At 49.8% G+C, this 13202-nt stretch overlaps 1 protein-coding gene and 1 pseudogene across 2 annotated transcripts; both read right to left on the bottom strand.

Annotated features, from left to right (window-relative positions):
- Positions 1-5018: 5018 nt before the first annotated feature.
- Positions 5019-5918, bottom strand: LOC147576463 (small ribosomal subunit protein uS8 pseudogene; annotated as a pseudogene).
- A 144-nt stretch (positions 5919-6062) lies between these two features.
- On the bottom strand, positions 6063-8440 carry TIMM10 (translocase of inner mitochondrial membrane 10). 2 transcript variants are annotated; one of them, XM_086677368.1, is made up of 3 exons: positions 8344-8440; positions 7728-7843; positions 6063-6519 (listed from the first exon to the last, which is right to left on the bottom strand). In XM_086677368.1, the coding sequence occupies exons 2-3, from the start codon at positions 7796-7798 to the stop codon at positions 6318-6320; spliced, it is 273 nt and encodes a 90-aa protein (XP_086533494.1). In that variant the 5' UTR covers positions 7799-7843; positions 8344-8440; the 3' UTR covers positions 6063-6317. The 2 variants fall into 2 exon arrangements, with proteins under 2 accessions (XP_086533494.1, XP_086533493.1); XM_086677367.1 differs by having other exon boundaries at positions 8275-8422.
- Between the last annotated feature and the right edge of the window lie 4762 nt (positions 8441-13202).

The following is a 13202-nucleotide window of genomic DNA, read 5'->3' as shown; positions in this document are numbered from 1 at the left end:
TGGGAGGCGCCTGGGTGGCTCAGTCGGTTAAGCGTCCGACTTCGGTTCAAGTCATGAGCTCGCGGTTCGTGAGTTCGAGCCCCGCATCGGGCTCTGTGTTGACAGCCCGGAGCCTGGAGCCTGCTTCGGATTCTGTGTCTCCCTCTCTCTCTGCTCCTCCCCCACTCGTGCTCTCTGTCTCTCAAAAATGAATGAACGTTAAAAAAAAAAAAATGGAAACAAAATTTTTTTAATCTTAAAATAAAAAGGGCACCTGGCTGGCTCAGTTGGTGGAGGATGTGACTCTTGATCTTGAGATTTTAAGTTCGAGCCCCATTGGGTGTAGAGATTACTTAAAAAATAAAATCTTTAAAATAATAAGTGCTCGATAATGACCATAAATGACCTTCCTCTTCCCTAACCTGCTCCTGCTCCGTTGCTGCCTGTGTGGGTAAAAGCGCTACCCTCCACCTGGTTGCTTAAGCCACAGAACTGGAGTTACCCGACTTTGCTCCCAGCCTCACCTTCCGCATCCAACCCGTCTAGAGAGCCTGTGGGTCCTACCTCTAAAGACCTCTGGTCTCCATCCACTGCCATCCCAAAGCCCAGGTCATCAGCAGCTGCCACCAGCAGCCCTTTCAACCTGGGCTTTCTTTCTCTCTCTTCTTTAAGATTTTAAGTAATCTCTACACCCAAGGTGGGGCTCAAACTCACAGCACCCAGATGGAGAGTTGCAGGCCCCACCGACTGAGCCAGCCAGGCGCCCCTCTCAACCTGGCCTTTCTGAGTCCACCTGTGCAGGTGACCCCACCATCCAATCAGAACGATCTACTGGAAATGCAGATTTGGGAGCACTGGGTGGCTCAGTCAGTTAAGTGTCCAACTTTGTGTCAGGAACTCACGGCTCCTGAGTTCAAGTCCCGCGTTGGGCTCTGTGCTGACAGCTCCGGAGCCTGGAACCTCCTTTGGATTCTGTGTCTCTGTCTCTTTATCCCCCCCCCGCCCCCCCCACCCCATCAAAAGTAAATAAACATAAACACACACACACACACACACACACACACACACACACACACACACATTTGATCAGACCTTTCCCCTTGCCAAGTTTCCCATGACCCCTGGACAAATACACAAACTCCCATCAACACCCTCAAGTCCATCTGGGCCCCAACCTCCCTCTGGCCTCTCTCTTCTTATGCTTTCACCATGGTGACCTCTTCATGCCCACGAGTACCCCCATGTTCTCCCACCTCCAGTTCCTCCTGGGCCTGGAACATTCCCCTGCTCTGGCTATCTAATTCTTCAGATTATGATTTCATGGTCACTTCCTTGGGGATGGCACCCTTTGCGTGATTCCAACGATAAATTCCCTTGCTATGTGATCTATGTGATAACTGAGCTTCCTTTTGATGAAACTCATCAAGTTGTGTCTGTTTTGTCTGATGGACTGTATGTGCCAGAGGGCAGGGATCCGTGCCCACCTTCCTCACCACTACCCTCCTGCCACTTAGCACGGAACCCACTGCGTACACGCTCCCTGCCTGGCAATTTCCTACTCATCCTTCAGATCTCACTTACCCACCATGTTCTGGGAGACAGCCTTCTCTGAGCACCCAGACTTGGGGGCACATTCCTCTACATAGGCCCACAGCCTCACACTTCTCACAACTGCAAAAGCAACTGGTTTTACCACACCTTCCCGTTAAATTTTTTGTCTTTCTCTTTGCCCCAGCAGTTAAAACAGTACTCGTCACAACACTCCCTTCAGGTCAGCCCACAAAAATTTTTATGATGATCCCTAAAATTGTATGCAAAATTCTATGTGCATGTACATTTTTCTAAAGAATAATGGCTTGTGTTGGAGTTTCATGGGGGTCCAAAACCTGAAAGAAGTTAAGAACCTTCCCCTGGGAGGGGTGCTTATGTGGCTCAGTCGGTTAAGTGTCCAACTCTTGATTTCAGCTCAGGTCATGAGCTCAGGGCTTGAGAGATCATGCCCTACATTGGGCTCTGCATTGACAGTGTGAAGCCTGCTTGGGATTCTCTCCCCCTCTCTCTCTGCCCCTCCTTGGCTCTATCAAAACATAAACATAAAAAAAGAAAAAAAGAACTGTCCCCAGGAGCTGAAGACTCTCTCCTTCAAAACAGCACTGCCAACCCAGACTTCTACTATGCAAAGCCATCCCCACTTGGATACAGGTTCCAAGAGGGCAAGGATCTTTATCTGTTTGGTTCACTGATGTGTCCCAAATGCCTGGAATGTTGCCTGGCCCATGCCAGGTATAGGTGTAGAAAGACCATAGTCTCAGACAAATTGTAATAGTTGTGAGAACTGTACATGTATTGGTTAGCTATTGCTACATAACAAACTACCCCAAAACTTAATGGCTTAAAACATTTAGTATCTTGGTTTCTCCAGGTCAGGAGTCAGGGTGCAGCTTAGAGGGGTCCTCTGCTTCAGAGTCTCTCACAAAGCTGTGAAGGATCAGCCAGGGCTGTGGTCATCTGAAAGCTCGACTGGAGGAACGTCTGCTTCTGAGCTCACTCGTGTGGTTGTCAGCAGGATTCAGTTCCTCTCCAGCCGGAGGGTGCCCTCTGTTCCTTACCACATGGGTCTCCACGGAGGCAGTTACGAGATGAAGCTTGCCTCACCACAGTAAGAGGAGAGAGAGAGAGAATAAGAAGGCCACTACAATCTTTTGTACCTTGACCTCTGAAATGGCATCCTGTCACCTGTGCTGTGCTCTGTTTGTTAGAAGCAAGTATGTAGGTCTGGTGCACACTCAAGGGAAGCAGACTGTACCAGGAGTGAGTAGCAAAGGCAAGACCATCGGCCTGCCTGCCTATTCAGGACATTTCCGTGTTTTAGCAGCCGGCTCATCTGAAAACCCAGAAGGCACAGACCAACGCCTATGGGTCAAGCAGATGATGAAAAGGGAAGAAATTAGTGGGAATTTTGCTGCCCATCTTCCAGCAGATTGCCACCAAGCATGGATGCAGGCTGACTTGTGAGAGCTTCTAAACTTTCAAAAGAAGGCAAAGCCCAGACTTTCATGAGACGTTTCCTGATTGTAAAACTGTGATAATCTAGCAAAAATACATGAGGATTAGGAGTTCCTGACTTTTCTCTATGGCAGAAAGAGCCTAACCCATCCCCCCCCCCCTTTGTATGTTTGTTACCTCTCTCCTGTCCCCACCCTCTTGCCCCCATCCCACCATTCACGAGGGCAGGGTCCAAGCAAATTCACTTTGGACCCTTTCTATAGCTCTTTGCATGTTACAGCAACAGTCAATATTGTTGAATGAAATTAGAAATTGCTGACCTGTATCTCTTTAAGGAGTGTCCCCTCACCACCCCAATCCTAGAGGGGTGGTTAAAAGTGGGCTCTGTTATCTGAATAAGCTGGGATCCTGGCTCTGTCACTTGCTTATGACCTTCAGCAAGTTACTAACTCTTCAGACTTCAACTTCTTCATCTAGAAAGTGAGAATAACTGGGGGCACCTGGGTGGCTCAGTCAGTTGAGCGTTGAGACTTCAGCTCAGGTCATGCTCTCATAGCTCATGGGTTCAAGCCCCGCCTCGGGCTCTGTGCTAACAGCTCAGAGCCTGGAGCCTACTTCTGATTTTCTCTCTCTCTCTCTCTCTCTCTGCCCCTCTCCTGCTTATGCTCTCTCTCTCAAAAACATTCTAAAAAAGAAAAGCAATAAAGTGAGAACTGTACCTGCTTCTGAGTTGTTATAAGGATTAACTGAAACAGTAGACTTATTAATACACCACTGCCACTCACGAGCTATCCTTACTGGCTCCCTGGCACCTCTCCCCTTAATCCATTATCTACCATCATCTTGCATTTCCCACCCAGCTGGCAGCTGGAGAGAGCCTCTGAAATGCCAATCTGTCACTTTCACTGCCAGGGTTTACATCTTTCAACAGTTTGCTTATGCCCTTAGTAGGAGAAAATCCAAAGTCCTTAACACAGCTTCTCAGGCTCTTACAGCGCTGCCCCCCCCCCCCCCCCCCCCGGTCTCATCTCTCACCACTACCTCCCTTCACACTCAGCGTCCCAGGCCTGCTGAAGCGGTCTCTGGAACGCTCCACACTTTCTGCCACTGCAAAGCCTTTGTAAGTACCATTCCCTCCAGCTGGAACCTCTTCTCTCCACTCCTACCACCTCTGTGATGTTCCCGCTATGCACTATCGGAATTTGCGATGTTCCTTGCTAAACCTGAGGGCAAGCACAAGATCTTCCTCCCGGCTCCCCTCTCCCTAGCACAAGGCGAGCACAGGAGAGGCTAATAGGCATTTGTGGAATTGTCTACGGCAGTGCTGATCATGCGGGCAGACAGCGCCACCTGTTGGCCCACGCTTGCACTTCAGTACCTAGGGAGAAGCTTTCACCTTCCGTTCGCCACTAAGGTCAAGGGACATGGTTTTGAGGTTTCCCCGGGGTCTATCCGCAACAGACAAACAAAAAAGCTAACATGGAGTCCTTAATGTGACAGAGGCAGACACTTTCCTAAGTGTTTTAGTTATTAACATGATTCATTTTCATAACACTCAGTGAGGTAGGTACCATTAGCATTTTATGGAGGGAATAATTGAGGCACACAGCAGGTAAATGCCTCACCCATGATCACGCAGCTAGAAAATTTCACCCCAGACGGCCTGCCCTTTTAAGCCCCAAACTCACTGCTTCTATCGCTTCCTTTGCTCGATGCCTAGAGATCCGGTGAGGTTCCATCCCAGGTACACACCTTCTACCGTGAAGGCACTCCTTCCAGTGGCATTGGTGTCAACCAAAACCCCACCTGGAGTGACCCACACGTTCTGCAGGCTGCAGTTCTCTGAGGCACTCAGGACAGGAAGGACAGGAAGTCGAGGCACTGGTCTCCTCAGTGAGGCGGCAAAGTGTAGCAGTCAGTCCTGGCCTCCATGTGACCGCTCCTCTCATGAGACCTCCGGCCAGCAACCACCTCTCTGGGCCCCCACTCCCCTATAGGACCCCTTAGCCCAGGTGAGTGGATTAGGTCAGATGTTTTGTTACCATCGAGACATTTTATTTGCATGCACGTATTCCATCCCTAGAAAGAGAATCCCAGGATTTTCCCTTCCGTGTGTTTTTGTCTTGCTTCTTCATGGTCCCCATGACGCCGGCTGAGGCGGTCAGTGCAACGACACCAAACTGGTGGGACAGGAGCAGATTATTCTGCCACTTTTCCGGATCTCTGAGTTGTATCTCAGATCTGGGGCCGATCACTCCACACGTGTTTAACCTGCCCGTGAGGCTCACAAGCAATTTTCCCAGCTCTGGGATCATCAACGATTTCAACTTTGCCAACGTGACTATGCTTCATCACAATGAGGAACCGGACGATGACCCTGGAGCATGACCTAGTAAGAACCTGGTGCCTGCCTCTTTCAGCGTTGTTAATGCTCTCGAGGGTGTCGGCCAGGACATTCACGTGCACCATTATGGCAGCACAAAAAGATGGTGGAAAGAGCTACCTCGGACATCATGTGAAGAGTGAGGAGTGCAGTTTCTGATTCAGGCGAGCAGCGAATGGCAGTGGGTTTCACTCAGTCCCCTCCCTGATCACTCACGTCACACCCGAGGCTGGGCCCTTCACATGTTTCGATATTGCCATTTGGAACCAAGGGGTTGGCTACTTCCTTCTCAAATCCCATCTCCTGTTCACTCGCTCCTCTAAGTATTTCCTTAAGATCTGGAAAAATGCCTGCCTGACTCCACTTAAATTTTAAGCTGTTATTTCAACACATGTATATGGTTAATACTTACTGGGCACTGCCTGTGCCCTAGTCATTATTCTAAAAGCTGTGCACGTGGTACATCATTTAATCTTCCCAACAGCCCTACGACTGTCCCCATTTGACAGATGAGGAAGCTACAGCACAGGGAAGGGACAAGTTCAGGGTCACAGGACAAGTGGCCGACCTGTGGCAGGAACCTAAACCTTCGGACCAGTCTGTGCTTTCAAACACCACGCTGGACCCCCTCTGCTGGTAGAGCCTGTGTCTGCTGCCTCTACCCCAAGTGCCGGCCACACTGCTCTGCATATGGTAAGTGTCGACAAATCCGTTTTAATATATATGTATATATACACACACACATACACGTACATGCACAGTCACATCCCAGGGGGACAAACACCCCTTCTTCAACTGGGAGACAGCTCTATCATACTCTGGGCTCCTGGAGCCTCTCCACAAGGAGCCTCGGCCTGGCCGTCTTCACAGATGACACCCAATGGGGGCACTTTTGTTAGACAAGTGGGAAGAGACAGGGCGCACCTCGGGATGTATACCGGCTGGGGCCTCACACGGGCCCAGAGCTCTGCTGCACCCTCTTTATCACCTCTTCATCCTGCATAGACAACTCTGTCAACTTTTTGCCCATCCGCTCATGGATGTCCAGGTACTTGGAGACACAGCGGTCCAGGCACACAGACTCGCCCTTGGACAGTTCTGCTTCCTTGTAGTGGGGAGGCACGCACTTCCGGTGGCAGGCACTGGTCATTCTGGGGGGAAGCAAGGGCAAGGTCAGGTCGGCAGCATCCCGAGGCATACCAGGAACTTGCCATCATTCCTGCCGTCACACTGATTTCACCTCCCAAGAAGGCGATCTAAATCCTCAGTTTGCATCTCAACCATCTCAGAATGTCCTTAACAGTCCTCACGTCATCTGAGCCCACGTTTATGACTGATTATATAGGAACCGTTAGTTGAGCACTGGCTAGGTTCCAGGCATCATACTAAGTGCTTGACACAGACTGTTATGCAGTCCCCACGATAATCCTCTGAGGTAGAGGCGCTATCACTATCCCCATTTTACAGATAAGGAAATTAAAACATGGAGAGCCTCAGGATCCCATAAAGCTTAGCTATGAACCCATGGACCCTGACCTCACAGCCTACATCTTAAAATTATTTAAAATATTTGAAAAGTATTCAAACATACAGCTTCCCAGATAAACCACCAAGAGAAAATACCAGGAAGCTTAAGCCGATAAAAACAGCAAACACGTGTGGATTGCCTTCTACGTTTTGGGCTCCATACTTAGAGCTTGTCATACATTTCTTCGTTTAACATTAACAATGTCTCCAGGAGGTAGGTACTATTATTATCTCCATTTTACAGGAGAACCACCAGTCCAACAATCCAAGTGATTTGCCCAAGACCAGAAGAGCGGTGATTGATGGGAGTCAATTTGTTCCCAAATTTGCCATATGGCTGTGGCCACTAGTCTGGAGTCAGACTGATATACTGGTCCTGACATTGCTATTCACCAACTGTGAACCCCGAGAAAGTTCTTGAACCTCCAGAAGCCTCCATGTCTTCACCGTACAATGGGACAACTAAAGTTAGCCCAGTGGGTCATTTTGAAGATTTTTTTTAAAAGATTAACGTGTGTAAAATGCTCAGCACGTGCCTGAGGTGGAGTACGAGTTTAAGAAACGTCCACTGCTAAGTGGGCTACGTACTGCTTGTCAAAAGGCAGATGCTCAACTGCTCCTGGAACCTAATCAGAGCTTTAACTGCCCTTCCTGCTCAGCTCCTTCCTCGCCATCAGCATCCCGATCTCATTCTAGTGACCCCATACTGCCTTTGCATTAGCCCTCCACCATGAGGGTCGCAGGTGGGGGTGGGTACCCTCAGAAAGGTACTCTGAGAAAGGGTGACCTAGGCTCATTCTCGAAGACAAGGTAACGTGCGGTTGGCTCTTACCTGTTGTACATATCAGCCATCATCTCCACCTCCAGCTCTGCGGCCAGCTGCTGGGCCCTGAGCGGATCCATCTCAGCCCTGCACCGTGGAAGGGATCTCCTTCTGGCCTCCTCGACCTGGGAGCAGACATCACCGTCAGCGTCCACCCCTCCCGTTCAGTTTCCCATCCCAGGGGATGGGGGATGTGGAGAAATCATAGGACACCGGGCGGGCAGGAGCCACTGACCTCAGTGAGTTTAACCACCCCATCTCACAGATGGGGAAACTGAGGCCCAGAAAAGGAACACTGCCTAGCCCAAGGTCACACAGCGCATCAATGGAGGGCCTAGAAATCGAGCCCGGGAGCCCTGACGCTCAGTCCCTCGTGGCCACTTCTATCCAGGAGAAGATGGGGAGCCCGGAGAGAAACACTAAACCGCGGGCCTGAACCTCTAGGGCGCTGGGAATTCGATCACACGCGGAGCGAGGGCGCCCAGGTCCCGGTCCAGAGGCTGCACCTCTGAAATGGCGGCGCCATTATCAGGGTCACCTTGAGTCGAGAGTTCACTTACCACGGCCTGGAGCCGGTCTCAACGCCCGCAGTGACCCCAACTTACGGCAGATACCAGGAACTCACCGTAAAACCAGGTAGGCTAAGGCGGAAGCACGTGGGTCACTTCCGGGAGGGAAGTCCCGCCTCTTTGGTCGGACCCGCTTCCGGAATGAAGTACCAACGAGGTGCGCTGGGAAATCCGCTACCATAGAGAGGGAGCCGCCGGCCGCGGCTGGAGGCGAAGACGCCTTGCAAATGCTAGAGAGGACACCAAAACACCATAGAGGCTTGGGCGGAGTGCAGAGCGCCTGCAGCCTGGCTGTCAAGTCCCTTGGGTGATCGCGGGGAGGTCTGAATTTAACTGTTCCGGAGGAAGGGTCGCGGGGCCGAGCCCGCACCCCCCGGAGAGTTGACGCCACGGCAGCAAAGTAGGCGCGGGGAAGGAAAGCCGCCCCCCAAAAGCAGTTCTGTTTGTGCTGCACATTAAGGTCACCTGGAACGCTTTAAAAGACCCCGAAGCCCATGCCTCACTTCATACCAATTAAATCAGAACTCCCGGGAATAGGCTGTAGGCATCGATAAATGTTTCAAATCCTCCAGTGCTCTCTGTGCAGCCAAAGTTGAGAACCAACGCTCCGAGACACTGGGAATACCGCTGCACGTAGGTGCTAAGATTTCTCTGGGATTGCACAGAGAAGCGAGGCACGGTTCCTGCTCACAGAAAGATGAGACATGTGTACGGTCTGTTTTATGCAACTTCTGTTAGACTCCCTGGGCCATGAGAAGGTGAATAGGAGCAATTTTGGCTGCCACCAGAGCTAACCTAGTGTATTTGAACGAGGGAGGAGGAAGGTACTTGTGAACGCATCTTTCCAGGTTCCATGTGTTCCTAGATCTGCACCCCGGCACAACAAAAACCCACCCCAATCCTTTGATTTTTCAAGGGATTTCCCAGTAAACGAAATTTAGAAGATGCAAATGAATGGTGCAAGCATACACTGCCCGTTGGAGAAGATGGGCTAGACACTATATGATTGGTCACTGTTTGCTTCCCTGGTTCCCCGGGAGAGTCAAAATTTTTAAACACTGGCCCTCCTTTCTGCTGTAAGGACTCATCTTTCTCAAACCCTGTGCCCCCATACTTTAAAATTAAGGTATGACAGGGGCTCTGGGCTGGTTCAGTTAGTAGAGCATGCAACTCCTTACATCTCCACCCCGTGGTGAATTCGAGCTCCATGTTGGGTGTAGCTCTTACTTAAAATTTTTTAATAAAACTAAAGTATAACATTTATACAGTAAAATGACAAATGTATGAAACAAACTTGATTTTTTAACTTTTTAAAAATTTATTTTGTTTATTTATTTTGAGAGAGAGAGAGCATGTGAGCAGGGCAGGGGCAGAGAGAGGGAGAGAGAGAATCCCAAGGAAGCTCTATGAGTCAGTACAGAGCCCAGCGCCAGGCACAAACTCAAACTGTGAGATCGTGACCTGAGGCGAGACCAAGTGCCGGCTGCTCAACCCACTGAGCCACTCAGGCACCTCGTACATAGTCATTCTTAAGACCACCACTCAAATCAAAATACGGTATATTTCCAACACCTTCAAAAGTTATCTTATGGGGGCACCTGGGTGGCTTAGTCAATTAAGCATTCCACTTCTAATTTCAGCTCAGGTCATGATTGTATGGTCATGAAAGAGCCCCATGTGGGGCTCTGGGCTGGGCATGGAACCTGCCTGGGATTCTTTCTCTCTCTCCCTCTGCCCCTCTCCCAAATGTGTTCTCTCTCTCTCTCTCTCTCTCTCTCTCTCTCTCTCTCTGTCTCTCTCACTATCGTTTTTGCTCTCTCTCTCTTAAAAAAAAAAAGTATCTTATGTTCCTTCCCAGTCAATAACCCCTCTCCCAAAGTTAACCACTGTTCCAACTTCTTCTTTTTTTTAAATGTTTTATTTATTTATCTTGAAAGAGAGAGGGAGGGAGGGGCAGAGAGAGAGAGTGAGAGAGGGAATCCCAAGCAGGCTCTGCACTGTCAGCATAGACAGACATGGGGCACGATCCCACAAATCGTGACAGTGTGACCCAAGCTGAAACCAAGAGTCGGACGCTTAACCAACTGAGCCACCGGGATGCCCTATTCTGACTTCTGTTGCCCACTCTTGAACTTCATGTGAATGGAGTTATACATTATTTTCTGGTTTGTGCCCGGCTTCTTTAGCTCAATGTTGTGTCTATCTTTTATTCTTTTTTTTAATGCTGTCTAGTGCTTGTATGAATAAGCTACAATTCATCTATCCATTCACCTGTTGATAGACTTTGGGGTTGTTTCCAGTTTGGGGCTATTATTACAATGCTTCCGTGAATATTGCACACATATTTTAGTGGACACACGTTGTGCTGGTTTTTGCTTTTGATATTATAGCTAACATATTATGGAATATTAAGAAAGTGCATGGGAAAAGGAATGGGTTCTTACAAGAGTTATCTGCTTCCTTGATGGGATTTTTATTAGGTGTTACAAAAGGTTACGTACTGTATGATTCCATTTAAATAATATTCTCAAAGTGACAAAATTATAGAGACAAAGAGATAAATGGTTACCCAGGGTAGAGTTGGTGTGTGTGTGGGGGGGGGCGGGGTGCATATAAAGGGGTAGCAAGGGAGAGCTTTGTGTTGATGGAATGGCTATGCATCCTGACTGTGGAGGTGTTTATACAAATCTAAGCATATAAGATGTCATAAAACTATACAAACCATTGTTCCCGTGTCCATTTCCTGGCTTTGATATTGCAGATGGTTATGTAAGATTTAACCTTGAGTACTCCCTCCATGTTATTGGGGCACCTGGGTAGCTCTGTTGGTTAAGCATCCGACTCTCGATTTCAGCTCAAATCATGATCTCATGTTTTGTGAGTTCAAGCCCCACATCAGGCTCTATGTTGACATTGTGGAGCCTGCTTGGGATTTTGTGTCTCCCTCTCTCTCTGCCGCCCCCTCCCCAAAGCATGCTCCCCTCTCAAAATAAATAAACGTAAACAAATAGTTTACACAGCCCTAACCTTCCAGAATCCAGATACACCATCTTTGGAATCCAGACACATCATCTACAGTTGCTGACCCCTGTCAGCACCACGCTGAACCTCTGGCCTCTTGCTCTACCGTGTTCCACCCCTTCCAAGCCCCGCAGCCTCCCAGAAGGGACTTGTGTATTCGTGACTCACCGTGGAACAGTATTGTCCTCTTGGTTGAGACCTCAACCCCAAAGGAAGGGATGCTGGCTTGTCACCCGGAATCTTACATGGGCCCTGACCACTCATGAGACGTGTACAGAATACAAAGACAGCCCAGGTGGACTCCTTTGAGATGAGCAGGAGACGAGAGAGTTAGACCGTCCATGGCTTGAACAGAATGGCCGTTCTGTGAGCTTGGAGACAAAGCGGGCACAGCCTTGATCGCTGTTATCCTCTGTCACCATTCCTCATCACTTCCCCTCAACTTCAGCGCTGACCATCCTGTCCAAGCCACCACCATCTTGCACCTGGGTTACTGCAGTAATGTCCTGACTGCTTTCCCCATCTCCGCTCATGCCCCCCGCCGCCCCCCCCCCGACTCCGTCTATTCTCAAAACAGCAACCAGAGTCATCTTGTCAACAACTAAAGTTAGATCATGTCCTTCGCCACCTGAAAGGGTCCACTGGCTCCCAATCACAGAGCAGAAGCCAACATCCTTACAGTGGCCTCTAAGCCCCACGGGATTGCCCCCTCCCCCTCCCATGACCTTATATTAACCTATTTATTTATTCAATATATGTTTATTGAGCACCTCATACGAACCAGGCAGTTTGCTAGACCCTGGGCACACAGTCATGGGAGATGGGAGATGAGCATGGGAGATAAAGTCCCTGCCTTCATGGAGCCTACAGTCCAATGAGAGTCAGATAATAAGGAAATAAATAACCCAGTTTTGGATATCAATAAATATTATGAAGAAAATAAAACAGGCTGAAGTGATGGAGAGGAAGTGAAGCCATGGAGGGTCTCCAAGGGAACAGAATTTGAGGTGAGAGCAGCCTGAGAAGGATGAACAGTCTCGCAAAGGGCAGAAGCCAAAAGGTGACAGCCGTGAGTGTGGAAAGGAATGAACCTATTTGAGGGACAGAAAAGAGGCCAGAGTGGAAGGGGCTGGGGGAGGCGGTGGCGGGGATCCCAGGCTTCAACAGCGACAGGGGCGTGCCCTACACACATTCTCCCACAGTATACCTCTCTTACATCACAGGACACGTTAGAGAAGGCACGATCTGTTCTTCTGAGCAAAAATCCCAACTCAGTACAAAAATGTGTTCAGAGCCTCCTATGTACCCGTCCCTTCAGCTTAAAACAGAATTCAGTCCTGTATTTTCTAGACTCTAAGCCCAGCGATCCATCAGCTTGGGCCATCCCTCCTCACCTGTTCGCCCCTCCCCCCCACCCCCACATCCCTCTGTGCAGTGTGAGCCCCTGAGACACCCCCACTGTGGGCAGCTGTCCCATTAGGCCCCTTGCAGCCCACCCCTCAGCAGCTGTTTCCGTCTGTAGAAGAGTAAAAGACTATTTAAAGGAACATGGGGTAGGGGTGGGGGGGCAGAGGGAACAGGGGAGTCCCAGCCTGGGCTGTGGACGGGCCAGCGAGGCCAGAGGGCTGGTGACCATATTCCACATGGGCCTGCGGATGGTCTGCGGGGTGACCAGGGCCAGGCAAGTACAGTGGGAAGAAAGGTGGCCACAGGATGGATGCCCCCGGGGTCAGGGCAGGAAAGACGCGCTGTGATTGAAAGGTGCCACCTGTCAAATCTTCACGGGAAATCTGAGCCTCCTAGGCCAAGGGAAAGTGTTGTACCAACAGGGCAGTAAACAATGCTCTCCTTGGACCCAAGGCTCTTGAGGTGGGGGTGGGGTGCGAGGGGGGAG

Source organism: Puma concolor, chromosome D1 (genome assembly GCF_028749965.1).
Source record: "Puma concolor isolate L17-30 chromosome D1, mPumCon1.1.hap2, whole genome shotgun sequence".
Classification (NCBI taxonomy): domain Eukaryota; kingdom Metazoa; phylum Chordata; class Mammalia; order Carnivora; family Felidae; genus Puma; species Puma concolor.
Note: the sequence above shows the minus strand (reverse complement) of the source record. Positions and strands in the feature narration are given on the sequence as shown.

What these genes read in the sequence shown, in the direction of transcription:
- TIMM10 (XM_086677368.1), bottom strand. Translation starts at nt 7,798, where the DNA reads ATGGATCCGCTCAGGGCCCAGCAGCTGGCCGCAGAGCTGGAGGTGGAG. An exon ending in ATGGCTGATATGTACAACAG is followed by an intron (nt 6,520 to 7,727) that starts GTAAGAGCCAAC and finishes GCTTCCCCCCAG; the next exon opens with AATGACCAGTGCCTGCCACC.